Source organism: Dipodomys spectabilis, unplaced genomic scaffold, assembly GCF_019054845.1.
Source record: "Dipodomys spectabilis isolate Male_0828 unplaced genomic scaffold, ASM1905484v1 ptg000001l, whole genome shotgun sequence".
NCBI lineage: Eukaryota > Metazoa > Chordata > Mammalia > Rodentia > Heteromyidae > Dipodomys > Dipodomys spectabilis.
The window spans coordinates 2,043,106-2,062,243 of NW_024870678.1; the positions used below are offsets into that span (position 1 = coordinate 2,043,106).

General features: G+C 47.5%; 1 protein-coding gene across 3 annotated transcripts in view; it reads right to left on the bottom strand.

The window, feature by feature from the left end:
• Positions 1-9,258: 9,258 nt before the first annotated feature.
• The window catches only part of Scml4 (Scm polycomb group protein like 4), a 74,507-nt gene continuing 64,627 nt past the window's right edge, over positions 9,259-19,138 (bottom strand). For all 3 annotated transcript variants that reach the window (XM_042673879.1, XM_042673872.1, XM_042673887.1), the window contains 2 exons: positions 14,467-14,612; positions 9,259-11,107 (listed from right to left, as the gene is read on the bottom strand). In XM_042673879.1, coding sequence (XP_042529813.1) covers positions 10,982-11,107; positions 14,467-14,612 — 272 coding nt within the window. In that variant the 3' untranslated portion in view covers positions 9,259-10,981. The remainder of the gene's footprint in view (positions 11,108-14,466; positions 14,613-19,138) is intronic.

Below are 19,138 nucleotides of genomic sequence, written 5' to 3' on the forward strand. Positions count from 1 at the left end.
CAATTTTTCAAGTCTTTAATTAGAAGACAGGAATTGAGCATCTAGGTAGAAGAAAGGGAATGGACTGAACCCTGTTTCTCTCCGACTGATACAGGGCTGAGCTATCTGTCCCGTGGGTTTCTGGCCGCTCCATGTTCGGCAGGATGAAAGCAAGCCTCTGCCCAAGGAGCAGGCCAGCTGGGTCTCCCCTGGGACTGAGAACTGGAAGCTTTCCAAGTGGGCACAGAGGCAGGTGAGATGGAATAAAGAAGAGATTAATTTAAGGCTGAGTTGAAAGACAGATTCTGCAAATAAACCCCTGGCAAGTTACAAAACGAAAAGTCCTGGCATTTCTGTCACCCTCCCTCCACTCATGGAGTGGACGGCTCCTTTCCACTTATCCACATGGCTCCTGGTCTAGCCTGGGGCTTGTCACGGACACAGCCTCACAGAGCTAGTGCAACACATCTTTCAACTTCCGGGAGCTCTGGAGACATTGCAATGGCATTTAACAATCCAAGTTGCACTGTTAGTGAAACCAACAAAAAATTGCCGCCAAAGATGAGTATGGATGGAAAGATTTTATTGGATCAATTTATTTGGTTTTCTTGTGTATATAAAATAAAGAGTAAATGTATCCTCCAATGCATTTCAAGTAGAAAATCTTTATTAATTTTATTAATACAAAATCATGTCCAGGTAGGTATAGAGAGAAATTTTTAAAAATCTCGACCAATGACTAAAAATCTCAACCAATGGAAATGTTTGTTGTATAAAGCAACTGATGGTTTAAATTTTCTTGAGGATGAGAGGAATTCCTTAAAAGAATCCTCAAGTGACCAAGAAAAGGCTGGATATTGTCTGGAAATTAAATATTGTGGCTTAGGACACAATGGATAGAAAAGGAATTCAACCCTCTCCATCCCAAGTTTCCACACTTGAATAGAAAAAACTTTGAGGTACTGAGAAAGGACAAGTTTGACTTCTAGAAAGACCTTGAGGATGTGTGGTTGTGCTGGGTGAGGACTAGACAAGCAGCTTCCTTTTCCATGATTTTGTTGCCTTTCTCCCTCCTCCAAACCACATTTTCCTTTGGGAACTTTCTCGTCATCTTCAGACTCAAGCCACTTAATACCTCACAATCTCAGGAGAATAGTAAATGTCTAAAACCAAAACCTCACCCCAGAAATACTTCTGATGTTAAGTCATTGTCCAATGTTTGGGGCATGACCTAAGTTCCTCTCCCTCTCCTTCCCTCTCCTTCCCTCCCCTCTTCTTCTGGTTTAATCCAGGTCAATGTCCACATAAAAATGTCCCCATTATTAAATCTGATGTGGAAAGCTTGAGTCTTTAAAAAATAACCACAGATATTCAGATTCTATGTCTCAGTATTTGCACACTCCTGTTAATATGGACCACTCTAGAGATTATAATCTGGATTTGAGAATGCTACTCCAATGTTAAATACACTAGGAATTGGAGCAGCACCTGAACACTGAGCATACTGTGCACAGATAGCATGTCATTTGGGGAAGTCAAGAACTGGACCCTCCTCTACAACTCTGAGGCATTAGTCTGTCTTCTACTCTAAAAAGTGCTGTGAAAATAACATTTCAGAGGGCTGAGCAGGGCTGGCCACTGGTGTGTGTTCTGTAACAGTAGGATGCCCATAATCCTCCTGGATGCTGGGGTCCTTGCAAACTACAGGAGAAATGGCACATCCAGGCCTTGGTGAGGCAGGAAGGGCCGAGACAGAGGGGACACCTAGTGGGATGGGGATTGTGCTGGATGTGAGACTTCAGGGTGAGCCCAGAACGGGACGGTCAGAAGGTATGAGTGTTGTTCACATCTTAGCATAGAGTGACAGGGGTAGAATAGAAATGGCAAGTGGAGGGGCTGGGAAGGTGGCTCAGTGGTAGAGCACTTGCCTTGCATGCCTAAGGCCCTGGGTTCGATTCCTTAGCACCACATAAGCAGAAAAGAAAAAAGCCGGAAGTGGTGCTGTGGCTCAAGAGTGGTAGAGTGCTAGCCTTGAGCTGAAGAGCTGAGGGACAACGCCCAGGCCCAGAGTTCAGGCCCCATGACCGGACACCCCCCCCCCCAAAAAAAGAAAGGGCAAGTGGAGACTGGGTAAGAAACTGGACAGAGACAAGCATGCTGGGAGCAGTTGACAATGGGTTGATGGAAGCCAGACAGGAATCAGCTGAGCCCGGGAGGGGAGACAGGGAGAATGGAGGAAAATAATCAAGGGAAAAGAAAGAAACGTGGAGAGCAGAAGGATGAGTTGGAGAGGAAAAGTTAAAGGAAGCATGAGGATGTGGCGCTGGTTGGCTCTGAGGAGGCGCCGTGGGTTTAGGAGAGAAGATCAGACAGAAGTTGGAAATCCTAAATCAGAAGAAGATACTGCCACAGCAAAGCTCCATCACCTCTACTGTCAGGAAAGGAACCAACAGTGCTTTAAAAAAAATCTACCTCCTCCCAAGGCGGGTGCCGATGGTTCACACCTGTAATCCTGGCTACTGAGGAGGCTGAGATCTGAGGATGGCAGTTCAAAGCCAGCCTGAGCAGGAAAGTCCGTGAGACTCTTATCTCCAGTTAACCACCAGAAAACCACCAGAAAACCGGAAGTGGCGCTGTGGCTCAAGTGATAGAGCACTTGACTTGAGCTGAAGAGCTGAGGGACAGCACCTAGGCCCAGAGGTCAAGCCCTATAATGGACAGAAGAAAAAAAATCACCCCAATGACCCATCATTTTAAATGTGGGCCCAGAGAAGGCCCTAGGGGACGTGATTTGGAGAGTATTTCATTTGCTGTGTGCCATGATGTCCCTCACCCCCACCCCACACAGAAGAATGGGGAACCTCTGGGAATGGTTGGAGAAGGCCCCACTCTCTCCAAGTTTCTACCTAGAGATGAGCCATGTAGTTCTCCCCCAAGTTTCTTCCTCCTGGCTCTAGGTTTGTGGGGCTCCTAGAGGTGGACTAATCTCTGTGTTTGCAAAACACAACCACCTCGGTTTACTGTACCCACAGACAGAGCAATGAGCTTACTTCATAGCAAATATGCCAAATGTGACCTGTCTGAATACTGTTGCCCGCCCAGTAATCTATACATCACAGTCCCAAACACGAGAGGCCTGCTCCAGTTAAAAAGTGAGTTATGGCTGTCATTGTGGAGCATTGGTACCAAGTAAGAAGCTGAACATGAGTACAAGGGCAGATCATGTTAAACGTCAATGTGATGTCCCTGCTGTTCACCAGATGGGAGCCCAATGACCTAGCTTGTTCAAAAAGTAAAGAAGGAGGAGGAGGAGGAAGAAGAGGACAGGAGGAGAAGGAAGAAGGAGGAGGAGAAGGAGGAGGAGGAGGAGGAGGAGGAGGAGGAGGAGGAGAGGAGAAGAAGAAGAGGAGTCGGAAGAGGAGGAGGAGGAGGAGGAGGAGGCCTTCTAATAACATTTTTGTGTGTGCTACCTCTTAAAGACAATCCTGAAAACAATGTATTAAAAATACCTGAGCAATGACAACTTCCTTGGTACACATGTCCAAGCTTCAAAGGTAATTTCATTAGAAGTGAAACACAAAGTTTGGTATTATGTTGCAAAAGAAAAACCCCAATCACGAAATTCTTTGTCTAGGCTCCTGTGCCACCATTACGGGGAGGGGTGGGGAAGAGAAGTACCCTGTTTTGAAACTGTCCTCAAGGATGGAAACTACACAGAAATGGAGAGGCAAAGGGTGAACAAATGCAGCAGTGGTACTCAGTGGACACTATGTTGAAAATAAACTATTCAACTTGTAGGTGGGAATGGGAAGGAAAAACGGAGAGAGGAAAGGAAGGGGTGACATTGTCCAAAAAGAAAGTACTCATCACCTTACGTATGTAACTGTAACCCCTCTGTACATCACTTTTATAATAATAATAAAAATTAAATTAAAAGAAAAATACATTGAATATGTACAAAAAAGGGACAGGGGTGAAGACCAAGAACAGGTAAAGCAAAGAAAAAGGTTAATAAGCAACCCAGTACCAGTGGCTCACACCTGTAATCCAAGCTTTACTCAGGAGGCTGAGACCTGAGCATCGAGGTTCGAGGCCAGCCCAGGGAGGAAAGTTCCTGAGACTCTTATCCCTACTTAACCACCAGAAAACTGGAAGTGGAGCTGTGGCTCTAAGTGGTAGAGGGCTAGCCTTGAGTGAAAAAGGTCAGGGCCAATGCCCAGGCCTTGAGTTCAAGGCTCACAACTGGAAAAAAGGAAGACAAAAAGTAGAAGGAGGAGGAGGAGGAAGAGGAGGAGGGAGAGAAGTAGTCATAGTGATGGAACATTTTCTGAACCCGAAGTCTCGACCACCTGAACCAGGCTTCCAGACCTTTTTTCTTTAGTCACTTTACAAATAGATAGGATCTTATGATTTTGTCCAGGGATCGTCTCAGACTTAGAGCCTCTTACATCTGCCTCCTGAGTAACTAGATTCACAAGTGTGTACCACCACCACTGGTTTGTATTTTGAGATAGCATGCCTCACTAAGAGTTTGCCTGGGCTGGCCTCAAACCATGATCCTCCTATCTTGACTCCCAAGTAGTTATTACAGATGGAAGTAGAGCCACCATACCCGGCCTTAGATAGCTAGCTTCCTTGCTTGCTTCCTTTTTTTCTCCTTCCTTCCTTCCTTCCTTCCTTCCTTTTTCTTTCTCTCTTTTTTTCTTTCTTTTTTTCTACTGTTCCTGACCAGAGTTTGAACTCAGCACAGCTTTCTTGTTCATGGCTGGTGCTCTTTCACTTGAGCAATATCTCCAGGCTGCCTTTTTGGCTGGTTAATTGGAAATAAAGAATCTCTTGGACTTTTCTACTTGGACTGACTTCAAACCATGACTGTCTTATCTCAGCCCCCTGAATAGCTAGAATTACAAAGACGGGCCACCAGTGCCCAGCAGATAGCTCTTCTTAATGGAAGGCAACACTCCAGAAAACAAGTTTCCCTGTGCAATCGGCTGTAACCTTTCCCAGTTCTCACTGCCGTTCTGGTCATCACACACACATGCTTGCTGGTCCACACCCAGGAGCACAAGGCCTAATGTGGGTGTGGGTTTCGGCACTGCGTCCTGCATCTCTCCCATAAATTCACAACAGACAGCATTTACTTTGCTGTCTTCAATCAGAACTTGGCTTTGCGGGGAGCACAGCTTCCTTGGCTCATTCTCTCACAGATGCAGACAGTTAAGATACAGGGTCTCAACAATGCAGTGTTTTGGTTTTTTCAAAACCGTTCATGAGACATAGGGCCATGCCTTCCATTCATTCACTTGAGAGTTCGTATTCTTAATGATACTGAAAATCCTTCTGGATTACCTCTGCCATCTTTGGCTCTGAGATTGTCTTTTTAAAAAGTAGGATTATTTAAAAGAAATCACAAGTGTGATGGATTTGTTGAATCTGGTGAGCTTCACCTGAACACAGAGTAGTCAGCCCCTCTTCCAGTCAGAACTCCGGGAACGAATGCCAGAACCACCGGCCAGAATCAGTTTGGATCATGCGGTTTGCTAAATGTACGGATGATCTCTGTCAAAGGGAGAAAGATTTCCAAATTGACATCATCTCAAATGTCGTGTCTGATTCAACTGTGTGTCTCTGAGAAGCTGTTATCCAAGTGAGCCACTTCCTAAGGAAAGGAACTCCCTCCAGGGCAGGGGTCAGACACTGCAGCTCCTCAGGACTCTGGGAAGCCGCAGTTGGCAGGTGGGGAGCGGGAGGCATTGTGAGCTTTGAGGATGCTGCCTTGCTGATGTAAGTGGCCTTTGGGCCAAGGGCTGGTGGCTCACGCCTATAATCAAAGCTACTCAGGAGGCTGAGAATTTCAGTTTGAAACCAGCCCAGGCCAGGAAAGTCTGTGAGACTCTTATCTCCAACCAGCTACTCAAAAAAAAGCCAGAAGTGGAGCTGTAGCTTGAATGGTAGAGCACTAGCCTTGATCAAATGGCTCAGGGTCAGACACAGCATCTAGACCCTGAGTTCAAACCCCAGGACTGGCAAAGAAAGAAAGAGAGGGAAGGGAAGGGAAGGGGAGGGGAGGGGAGGGGAGGGGAGGGGAGGGAAGGGAAGGGAAGGGAAGGGAAGGGAAGGGAAGGGAAGGGGAGGGAAGGGAAGGGAAGGGAAGGGAAGGGAAGGGAAGGGAAGGGAAGGTCATCAGCAAATGACACCTGATGTGGACCTCCTATTTCAAGTGAGCTGTTAGGAGAAGAGAGGCTTTGGGAGTGTCCTGGGCTGGGATGGATGATGCAAAGCCAAGGCTGAGGCACAGACCACATGGCTGAGCTGTGGAGCAGAGCCTGAAACGGTAACAGAGACAGCAAGTGGTACGTGTAGGATCTGCTGTCCAGTGGAGTTGTTCAATGACTGCTGAGCCACCTCTTACCTCAAGGATGTGTCTCTACTTACATCCTCCTAGCCCCTCACCCTCTCAGCACCAATTCTGAACCAGCACACCTGGGGACAGGTGTCCTTAACCTCTTCCTGCCCGGGGCCTTTCCCTGGAGGAAATCAAAGATCATGCTGTTGCTAGGCGATACGTGGGTCAGGAGTCCAGGTTTTGGGGAAGCAATTCCTCTGCTTGCCTGGACGGGGGAAATTTCCTGAAGCTGGGGGCACCCCAGTGAGAGCTCTTCTCAACACAGAATTTTGGTGGAGTCCACATGGGATGATACCACTGTAACCAAACCACAAAGGAATTTACCACAGGAAGTGTCCCAGCTGTTGCTTATTAGCATTAGGACAAATTACACAAAGCAAATTGTTAGCAGACTTGTCTCCATAATCTTTAACTGGTGGCAATAAATACAAAGTAAGTTTCTTTCAAGTAAATGCTACATGGCCAAAAATGCAGCTTCCAATTGTCCATGAAGGGCTGGTCTTGGATGAGGCCAGGCGGAGAGAGAGCTGAGGCTTAGGTTCCTCTGCTCCAGGCTCTCCAGGAGCAAGCAGGCCCAGGAGGGGGCGGCTGGGCAGATGCTGCTGCAGGGTTTAACATGGCAAAATGAAAACAGGAATGTTTATGCCTCTGGAAGTCTCACCATCTGCTGGATTCCCCCCAGGGGCCCTCAGTGTGGTCCTTTGAATGCCACAGGGACTCTAAGCCCATGGCAAGACAGCAGGAGAGCCAAACCAAGTGCTCAGTGCTCAACAGTATGTTTATAGGAGGGGAAAGACAGTCAGACCAACAGATTTGCACACATACCACCTTCTTAAAATGTTGCAGGTTTTTTTAAGAGATAAAGTTAGGTGAGGCAGCTCTGCTTGTAATCTAAGTTATTTGGGAAGTGGAAATATGGAGAATCACAGTTCAAGGCCAGCCTGGGCAAAAAAAAAAAGAGTAAGATTTCCCTAACTCTATCAATAAGCTGGATCTGCCGTCAGGAAGCCATAAAGGAAGCATAGATAGGAGGATCACAGTCTGAGCCTAGCCCTGGGCAAAAATTTAAGAACCTACCTGAAAAAATAAAGAAAAAAGAAAAAGAAATAGGTTTAGGGTGTGTGTGTGGCTTCAATAGTGCTGTCTGCATACCAACCACAAGGCACTGAGTTCAAACCCCATTACTGGCCTCCCCCCAATTCTTCTACTCCTCACAATCCCATCCTTATTACCCAAGGTTTAGATAAAAATGTGAGCTCCATCCCATTGGGCAAGTTGAAAAGGAGCCCTTTGGAACACACCTGCTCCTCATGCATACCAAGATCTCTTTCTGTAGAAAGAGAGCAGACTTTCATCTTTCAGGACCTTCTGACAACAACTAAATCCCAATCCCTGCTCACTAACGGATGTTTCTACTTTTCTTCAGAGAGTTGACAGAAGTCTGCTCAAACAATTTAAAAAATAATTTTAATTAAAAGAGAAATCTTCCATATAGCACATACATACAAAAATAGATTCTTGTGCATCATGGGTAAAGACAGTTACTGTTTTCACAGGAAATGCATGGTTCCCTTCTCAAGGAAGCCAGCTTAGCCAGTTGTCTCAGACACCCTTCTGAGTTTTCCACTGCATCCTTTCTACAGACCACGAAACTGGCTGGCAGCCTGGAGGAAGAGAGCACAGGGAGCCCAGGGTGACCCCGCTGGGACCAAACCAGGCCCAGACACACCTATTCCCACCTGCTCCCCAGTGAGGCCTCTCGTTGGTGGCCAGGATCCCAGGTTTGGCATGTCCAGTTAGCTGGCTGAGGTGGGCAGAGAACCAGCTGCCAGCTGCCTTTAGGCACCCACTGCTGGTGTAAGAGGGGGCTAGGTCGACTGGAGTGGGGTCTACTTCCATGTCACAAAACCGAGGAGATGTTTTAAATCAAGTAGATGTAATAATATCAGGAAATACAGGGGCCCTCAGACAGACAGTCACACACACACACACACACACACACACACACACACACACACACACACACACACACACACCCCAACACAAACCCCACATCTTTTACTAAACCCTGCAAAAGAAATACGTCCTTCAGAATATACCGAAAATACCTCAGGCAATAGAATTTTCTCTTGATTTTTTTTTCCAAGTGTTTAACAGACAAGTGTAATTGGAAATGTTTGGAACGGGAACATGCACACACTTTAATTTGGAATTATGCAAAGCTACATCCTTATTCACACAACCTGAAACAAAGTGACCTCAATAGAATAACAAATACATATCTGTCAGTGCGAGGCCCCTCTAGTAGCGCTCCCTGGGGCCAGGCTGACCTCTCGGGCCTGACCCTGCAAGGTCTGTTTAGGGAAATGGCCTGGTGCACTGTACATTTGGGAAGCGATTTAGCTGACTGGTTTGACAAGCTTTCTAAGAGGGATAAAAATTAGTTGCAGTATGGTTCCAATAATCTGGTGTCTGCTAACTGCATTTCAGTACAAAAACAGGCAAGTTATTCTTTTTTCTGGCAGCATTCATTTTATGAATGGTGAGATTTGTATGCCCGTGAATGTGTGCACACACGTGTATGTGCATGTGTGCAAATGCGTGTGTGCATGTTTGCACGCACGCATGCTGGCCTTGGGGCTTGAACTCAGGGCTTAGGTGCTGTCTCTCAATCTTTTTGCTCAAGGCGGGTGCTCTACCACTTGAGTCACAGCTCCACACTTGGCTTTTTTGCTGGTTAATTGGAGATAAGAGTCTCATGGACTTTCTTGCCAGGGGCTGACTTCAAACCTTGCTTGTTAGATCTCAGCCTCCTGAGCAGCTAGGATGACTGGTGTGAGCCAGTGGCACCCAGCAGGTGAGATTTTTAAAAAGTCAGAGCTGGCCTATGCTGGGCCCAGGCACTCTGGCCTACAGGCTTCACAGGAAATGGTAGCACTGGGTTGGAGAGCCGCTGTGTGGGGCATCGACTCCTCTGTCACACCATGTATCCAGCCACCATTTGTGTATCTAACAAAGATTTTTGCTATGATGTGCTTTTTAAAATGTGGATGATGAAAATGAGCCCCACAGCTTGGCATGGAATATTTCTTTTCCTAAACTGATGAGAGTGTCACCATGAAGACCTACCCATGGCTGTTCTGGAGGTGTGAGGATTAGGTTCAGCAAAGGTCAGCTGATCCCAGCACAGGAGATAAGATCCTACCCAGCCCCCCTCACCATCTGAGACCTGCTCAGGCCACATCCCTCTCTGATCCATACTTGGCTAACAGAGTCATGAGTCCTCCTCTACCCGTTCTGGGATTTGTTCTCTCATCGCCATCTCTAAAGATGTTGCATTAAGGAAGAGCATTTGCCTTTGCCAAAGTGGCTTTGTGTGAAAGATATGTTTCCAGTTCCGTGAGCAAAAGGAGGGAAACAGGGAGAGAGAACGAGAGAGAGAGGAGAAGGGTGTAGAGAATGCAGCAAAGGGTCACCCCTGCCTGGCAAGTGGATTCATAGTCTTTCCCTGGACACAGCTGCGAAGCAAAAGAAAATCAATTTTTTTCTATTACTCCACGGCATGAAAGGAGAACCTATTTGTAAATTAAATTAAACCCAGTAATAGCATGTCTGTGTATTTGTTGAGGACTAGAAAAATTAGCCACAGATACAACTACAAAATTCAGCCATGTAACGAGAAATCAACACTCTCCCATCGCGAAGCTCCATTGAGACATCTTTCTTTTCCTCTTTTTTTTTTTCCAAGAAAACACCATGGCTAAATGTCACTAAGATTCTTCAGCATGCCAACACATCAACGCTTGGGTAAGGACTTCAGCAGGAAAGGGACTCCAAGGCCCCATCTGGTGCCAGCGCGCTTCCAAATTCTTGTCTTTGCTGCTCGGGCATCAGTCAGTACACTGGATATGCACTAGAACTCTCTTGATGATTATTTCTTCCCAAGTTGCAATCTGTGGTGCCGACTGTGGGATAAATCCCCTGTTTCTCTATAGGCTAGAGCTTGTACAGAAAATCTGCATTCTGAATAAGCTGCCACTTGCCTTCAGCAGGACCTGGAATTTCATTAGCAGTCTGCCCCCTAGTGGGGAAATACAGAACTTCAGATAGGTAGGACCAGAAAAGCTCTTGGAGAGCAAAAAGAATTCAAGTTTTCCAGATAGTGCAAGGTGAGGCCATCATCTTGAAGAGACAGCTTCCACTGGCAGGGCTTAGGAAAACAGGTTCCGAGTCAGAGTGGAAGTTGGTGGTAGGCGTAGGTGACATTCATTTCCCCACTCTCTCATTATACAAATAGCACCCATGCCAACAGCAACCAAGATACCAAGAATGTTAAAAATAACCATCTTTTTGTAATTTTTTTGGTAAGTAATTAACACAGACAATTCTTTCAAAAAGAGCCACACTGAATTTGTTTTAAAGGCAAAGACAGAATATATATATATATATATATATATATATATATATATATACATATATATATCCACTTAATTTGAGGAGGAGAATCTATTCCGTGTTGTTTGCTGGATATTGGTAAGGCAGAAGACCAAGTTGAGATGTGAGGTGTAGGGCTTTGCTTCTATCTTTTGAAGAGCATTAGAACTTAGCTTGCTTTAGTTTGTCAATGTGGTAGCAGAGTTTCAATGCGGGTCCCAACTTCAGACCCAGGTACTTCATCATCATATCACTCTTCAGCAACAGGAGAGCATTGCCATCAATCTCCTGGTGGAACAGAATCAGAAAAGAAAGAAGGAAGGAAGGAAGGAAAGAAAGAAAGAAAGAAAGAGGGAGAAAGAGAGAGAGAGAGAGAAAGAAAACCAAGGACATGGTTAGAGTGGTCAAATTGTTGTTGAGGTAATGTGGATGCAGTGAAGCCCTATGGACTTACTTGAAGGCCATATTCCCTTGGTCCCAGGGTTAAACTGCCTCATGCCTGTAATCCTAGCTACTCAGGAGGCTGAGATCTGAGGATCATGCTTCAAAGCCAGCCCAAGCAAGAAAATCCAATGACTCATCTCTAATTAACTAGCAAAAATCCAAAAGTAGAGTTGTGGCTCAAGTGGTATAGCACCAGCTTTGAGAGAAAAAGCCAAGAAAAAGCCCAAAGACCTGAGTTCAAGTCCTAGTCTGGGACTCTCTCTCTCTCTCTCTCTCTCATACATACACACACACACATACACACACACACACACACACACACAAGGAATATATACACACACACAAAGAAATATGTGTTCCCGTTCCTATTTTCTCTGTGGATCTTTTATATTTCTGAATGAATGAATCAAATATCATATCCCAGCTATGTAACCAATATCCAACCAAGGGAGAATGAAACAAAAAGTAAAGTGAACTTGGATCTTGGTTTCTCACACCTGTAACCCTAACTATTCAGGAGGCTGAGATCTGAGGCTCATGTTTTGAAGTCAAACCAGGAAGGAAAGTCCAAAAGATGCTTATCACCAATTAACCACACACACACAAAAAAAGCCTGAAGTAAAGGTGTAGCTCAAATGGTAGAGCACTAGCTTTGAGCAACAACACTCAGGGACAGTACCTAGGCCCTGAGTTCAAGCCCCAGAACAAGCACAACAAAAAAGTGAAGTCCACTAGCCCCTGTACACCCTATCTCACTCCTCTCCAACCACACACCCCACTCCACTCCATTCCACCCCACCCACACTCCATTCCACCCACCCCACTCCATTCCATTCTACCCCACCCCACTCCATTCTATCCCACCCCACTCCACCCACCCCACTCCACCCACCCCACTCCACTCCATTCCACCCCACCCACACTCCATTCCACCCACCCCCACTCCATTCCATTCTACCCCACCCCACTCCATTCTATCCCACCCCACTCCACCCACCCCACTCCACCCACCCCACTCCACTCCATTCCACCCCACCCACACTCCATTCCACCCCACTCACACTCCATTCCACCCATCCCCACTCCATTCCATTCTACCCCACCCCACTCCATTCTACACCACCTCACTCCATCCCACCCCACTCCAATGCATTCCAGAGGCTGACATGGAGTCTCTTCTTTCGTCTCTTGGGGGCCCACCTCCCTTTCGCCAACTGCAGAGCCACTAAGTACACTCAATAAGAAATTTCAAATATTTTTCAATCCTGTCAATAACTCTAGGTGGCACACATAAAACTATGCACCTGCTCATCCCAGGAGGAAATGGGCCAGTCCTTTCATGTTGGGCATGGCTCCCACTGGTCTCTAAACTGGTCTCATCTGGAATTTCTATGTAGAAACCAATCTGGCTGGCTCCCTTCCTCTTTAGAGGGTATTTTCATTTTCAGGTTAGTTAAGACAAAGGTTGTACTTTACCGTGAGCACTCAGGTGGGGAGAATGAGCACAGCTAGAGCACTCCCGCACTCTCCGTGTCCTGGTGAAATCACAGAGAACAAGGCTTCTCTGTAGCCCTCTAGCAGCCTTATTTCCTCACCTTCCCTCTTTATCCCACCTGCTAGACTCACCATACCGGACCACCAAGAAACTCCTCCCCTGCCCAAATCTGTCTAGACACCGCCCTGGGTATGGTCCTAGGTCTCCTGCGGTCAATTGAACCAAATATATGCCTAATAAATGTAGGTGTGGACTTCGAAACAAACTCCCCACTTCCGAGCACGGCTTCCACGGTTGAATCCCTAGGTGAAGTGAGGGACTGGAAGGAAGAGAAAGTGCCGCCTCCTCTCTCTGCAAGCATCTCAATCCCAGAGATCTGCCAGACATGTTAGGTGAGTGCTGGAGGGCTCTACTGCTGCAGGTGTGTTTAAGTGTGCTAATTAGATGGGCTTTTATCTTTCTTTCTTTTTTTGTTTGAGCTCTGATGATAGTGGTTCAAAGTCAACCTGGGTGGGCAGGAAAGTCCATGAAACTCTTACCTCAAATTAAGCACCAGAAAACCGGAAGTGGTGCTGTGGCTCAATGTGATAGAACACTAGCCTTGAACCAAAGACTCAGGGACAGAGCACAGGCCCAGAGTTCAAGGCACAGGCACGCACACATGCACACACACACACACACACACACACACACACACATACACACACAGAGTGGAAGAAGGTATTAGAAGAGAGGACCCCAGAGAGGCAGCTGGGAAAGGCTTCTGTTCCATGGCTTTAAAGATGGCAGTGTGGATATATAAAAGGGTAATAGTAGAGCTAGGGTAATAGTAGATTAGTGAATAGATTCCCTGCAGACCATGCAGAAAGGGAAACAGTCCAATGAGGACAGGAACAGCCTCCTGACCTACTGAACAACAAAATAAGACATCTACAGTGTTTTAAGCCATCACATTGGGGCTGGGAAGATGGCTCAGTGGTAGAGCGCTTTGCCTTGCATGCCTGAGGCCCTGGGTTCGATTCCTCAGCACCACATAAGCAAAAAGCAAAAAGATGGAAGTGGCGCTGTGGCTCAACTGGTAGAGCGCTAGCCTTGAGCTGAAGAGCTGAGGGACAGCGCCCAGGCCCAGAGTTCAGGCCCCACAACCGGACCCCAAAAAACAAAAACAAAAACAATAAGCTATCACATTGTATCTGTTTGTTATGGCAGAAATCCCAAACTAATATAGTAAGGTTGGTAAGGTATTCATTTTTTTTTTTGCCTTTTTGCACTTGCCATCTTTGTCATACTTCAGAGTGAGTTAAATAATTGGAACACTACCTGTTCACTGAAGACTAGGATCCAGGTGCTGTTCTGAAACTTCTCATTTAATCCTCAAAGCAGTTTAGAAATTGACAGTCAGTTTGCCTGGCATAACTCGGGTGTCTTTAAATGAGTGCTGAAGGCACAGACGGATGGATGGATGGGCAGGACAACAGACATTTCTCATGAAGGCTAACACAGGCAGCAGATGGGACTAATATCCCTTCACAACAAAACCGAGTGGCCGTGCTGCCGAGACGCCTGTGGGTGCATCTGTCCCTCTTGGCTCTGGCTCCCTTCAGGGCCTTGTGGAGCTTCATGCAGTCCCTCAACATCTAGGGGGGGTTTGAACCTCCTTCCCCATCCCCAACTCTCCCCCCCCGACCCAGATTGTCCACTGGCATACATGCTTTCGGAAGAGCTCCACGTGAGGCCCCAGGGCCTGTGGATCGGCGTCTTTCACGAACCAGACAACATCCTCCACTGTCCAGGTGGAAGGGTTTCTGCTCCTTGGTCTCCTGGCCTCTCGTCCATCTGCAGAAGGCTTTGAGGCTGGGTGGAATGAGAGATGAGGAGATCATAAGCCACCGAGTCAGGCCTTAGCACCATCTGATAGTCTACCCTGTGTGGCCAGGAGAAGCCCTCACTGTTCTAGAGTTCCAGGTGGGCCCACGTGACCTCTTCTACCAGGAAAGGCAGTGAATGACAGGCACATGGAAAGGCGTTGACCGTCCCATCTCTGCAGAAGCCCTGCTTTCCCAGGGACGGGAGCAGCAGCAAAGATGTTTCCTCCAACAGGCTAATGTGACAGTTTTCTAGAGCCTTATGCTTAGTTCTCTCTCAGTATGGCCCAGGGCCTCGGATGACTGACACTTGGGTAAATAGGCCAAGAAGTCAAGATGAATGGCCAGCAGGGCTTTTGTAGGGCTGGGAGGCCAAATGGTGTCAGGCCCTTTCTGCTTCTACCAGCCTCCCACTGAGATCATGAAGATGTGCCAGAAGGAAGTGCATTTTGGTCTCTGTGGAAGGGCTAACTCGTATCTCATCCTCAGAAGCCCTGACTCTGTTTGTGCAGAAAGACAATGTCACAGTGCTTGCGGCCCACATAAACACAGAACACCTCCTCAGCCATCTAAGGCTGTCAGAACATGCACTCTGGTCTTCCCCACTCCATGGTGAATCCTTCACTGCCAATGGCCTGCTCCTGTCTGGCCTATAGCCAAACCTTGGTCAATAGCTATACGAAGGCAATTTCCCAGGAAAATAATCACAATAGACGAAGGAGGAAGTCCTGGGTTTGATGCCTGGCAGTATTTAGGGATTGACTTCTTAATAATTCTGGATTTGAACTCAGGGCCTTGTTCAGGCAGGTACGGCTAAACCATGACCTCAGCCATTTTTTGCTTTTGTTTCTCAGGTAGTCTTTTGCCCCATGTCCCTTGAACCTGATCCTACTGTTTCTGCCTCTCAAGTAGCTGGGATTTCATGCATACTGGGGCACACTGGGCCCAGCAATTGACTTTTTTTTTTTTAAAACATATGACTAAAACCACCTCATCTTCTTTTTCTGTTTTTTGTTTGTTTGTTTTTTTGGGTCCGGTTGTGAGGCCTGAACTCTGGGCCTGGGCGCTGTCCCTCAGCTCTTCAGCTCAAGTCTAGCACTCTGCCATTTGAGCCACAGTGCCACTTCTGGCTTTTTTCTTTTTGCTTATGTGGTGCTGAGGAATCGAGCCCAGGGCCTCATGCATGCAAGGCAAGCGCTCTACCACTGAGCCACCTTCCCAGCCCCTCTCATCTTCTTTTTCTAGAGCCAGCTTCTTCTCCTAGCTTTCCCACTTCTACCTCCTCTCTTCTTCACTCCCCACACTTGGGAGGACACCTCTCTTGCTAGGAGTCTCCTTTTCATCCCTGCTGGATGTTGGGTGAGAACACCTCAGGGTCCCATGCAATGATTTTCTCATGGTCTTCTTGCTCTCACTCTTCTCTTTCTAGTGTAGGTGACTGCCACTGCATCCCACGGTCCCTGAGTCTCAGCTCTGACTGCCCAGCTCCCGTACTAACTCTCCCTGTACACCCTTGCCTGTACACTGGGGCTCAAGGCCAGGGACTGTCTTCAGCCTCAGTGGTACCTTTCCTTTCTAGAAGAAGGCAGCAAAGAGCTTTGGTGGCAGAGAGATCTAGGGACAGAAATGGGCTACCACAGGGCCTCTGGCTGGCCTGAGTGAGCTGTTCCACCTAAGGAGGCTCCCTGCTCTCCTGTGCATTCATCTGGGCCAATTATGGCCACAATTTCCTTACTTTTTTTTCTCCACTCTTGGCTCTAGAAGATGCTTTCCTCTCTCCTTCCCACCATCCATCAAAACTCCCCTTTCCCCCAACACACAATGCCTTGAGGAGGGCCACTGCTGACCTTCCTGCAGGCTCAGGGTCACCTGCTTCTCTCACTTCAAACCTTTCTTTGTTCTTCTCCTAAGATGTTTCTGCATTCTGCTTTGTAGCACAATTAGTCATGTAGCCTCCAGTTAGGTTTTAATTCCTCAAGGACTTCCCGGTTCATTCCCCAAACACATATGGCATCCCTTCTCTGTCCAAGATCCCAGATATTTGGTGAAAAATCCAAATGTGTTGCTCTCATTACAGGGGTCGCATTCCATTGACCCCTCATGGTTCTTTGTCGAGTAAATATACTTGGAAGGTGGGATCGTTAACTGTGAAATGAATCGATATGCTGTACAGAAGCAGTCGAGGTCATTTACACAGAAGCCTTGCGTGATGATCCTTAATCGTACTTCAAGGCTAGAAAAAGGCAGAGGCTCCCTGCAGAGGAATGCTAAGTTATCAGCAGAGAAGCCTGTGTGTCTCCTTCCTTTCATCCAAGACAAAGTGGCTTTCTGCAGTCATTCGCTCTTTCTCTTTTTTCCCCCCTCTGTTCCTTTTCATGTGCCTGAAAAGAGCCAGGTGCACATTTCGTGCTGAGAAAAACATGGTCTCGCATTTCTCAGCCTGTCCTAACTATGTGACAGTTTAGCTGAGCACTGGCTTGTCTTGGAGATTTTTCCCTGCCTTTTCCTTGTTGGGCCTGGAAGAGTCTCAGAAGGTGGTATGGCCTGGGGCATCTCGCTGGGAAACTGCTGAATGCTTGTGGAAAGAAGACTTCAGTCTATTTGGGGACATCTGCATTCAACATGGCGATGAGCGGGTCACAAAACACGCATTTGCCTTTGGAGTCCCCACTGGGATCCAGGCGCTCATCAGGGTGGCACGAGACATCTGACTACAAAGGCAGGAAGTCTTTCGTCCAAGACTGATTTTAGAGCGATGAGAGCAGAGGTCAAATCTAATTTCCTGTGTTTGTGGGAAGGGGGAACCCCAGGCCAGTTAATGGGACGTGGGGTTTCCCACCAGCTGTCCTGGGCTCTGCAGAGGGGGGCTGGTTGGCCTATGAGGAGCGGCCTATGGGGGACAAGAGACATCGCACCGGCAAGCGGGCCCCGGGCCTGGGACTGGATGCTTGCTGTGGGCATTTTTCACTTTTCCAGGCTGGCAAGCAGCCAGGCTGGCTCAGGAGTGTTTCTGAGGGGCCTCATAGCCACGCAAGAAGCCTATGTCATACCTCAGGACTGGCGCCTGACCCAAAGCACATAAAACTCACTGCAAAAGGAAGAAAAATGGAACTTTCCAGCAGCAGCAGCAAGTTTGCAAAGCTGTTGCCTGCTGCAGTCTATGCTCACAGAGAAAAATAAAACAATCCCCCCCCCCCCCCCCCAGCTATTGCAAAGGTGTCAGGAAGATGGATGGGTTGAGCCTGACATAGCCAGGGCAGGCAGACGTGACAGGTCAACAGTAAGCTGTGATGGATGGAACAAATCTCACTCCCATGTGGACACTGGGTGCAAAACGCTGGCTCGCCTTAAGAGACAGCAGTTCTGTCCCGAGCAGGGAGCCTGGGGCTTGGTCCTGTTGCTCCCCCCAGGCCTGGTAGGCAGTATAAAGCCAAACCCTGTGGTGAATGGATGGATAATTAAATCTTGTTCCTACAGCCCAACTCCCAGTGAGCAGAAATAGAATAGCTGGGAGTCAGAGTTGAAAAGCAATCCCAGCCCCTTCCATAGCACAGGTACCTGTATCATGTCTGTGAAGCTCTCTCTGTCTTCCACATTCCCTGGAGAATGCACATAATTGCCTTGTGCTCATTCATAATTCAGGGGAAATTGTAGCTAACAATGGAGTTGTGTGGGAGCGTGGAGCTGGTGATGAGCACGGAGTCAGAAATATCTACTTCCCCCCAGTTCACTGTGGTCACGTCTCTGAAGGCCTGGTCCATGTGTTCACGTAAAACACACAGATGAAGAGCCACAGCTAGGCTTGAGCGCCTTCCTGGTTCCCATCATTCTAGATAGGCTTTTGTGTCTTTGTCTATACATTGTGAACATCATTTGTGGTTGCTCAAGTGAATCTGCAGCTCAGGGCTGGAGCGTGACAAGAAGCACCATGAAGAGAGGCCCATAAAGGCCAACGAGACCCTTCCTCGGGCTGCTTCATGCTCTGAATCCCTCACAGGCTCTCTGGCAGCTGGAGCTGGCTGGAAGGGGACAGGGTAGTAAAGGGAAAGGCTGGCATCTTCAAGTTACCTGGTCCTGGTAAAGTGCATCTTTCCTAGTGGCTAGCTCACCATCTAGATGAGATCAGGCACTACCAAACCATGGTGGATTTTAAAAAACTGTTTCTAATTTCACTATGTCTCCTCAAGAGTTTCCAAAAGACGACGAGGTGAGAAGGACCAGAGAGAGAGAAGAATGTCTGGTCACTCATTAGATTTTAATCAGGGTTTTCTTTGACTCCTTCAAGCCCAGCCACCCTGCCAGTGTGAGGATGGAGCATGGCCACAGAAACCATGGGCTTGAAGGCAGGCTGAGCTGAACTGCATTTCTTCTCAGCCAGAAGCAAACCCCATGACAAACAACATGACTTCTACGCAGTCTCCACTCACACCTGCTTTCCATAGCAGCTCCTGCTGCACATCCCTACTGCTCCCTGGCACTGCTCTGGGAAGCCTCTCCTGACTCCCATACCAGCCT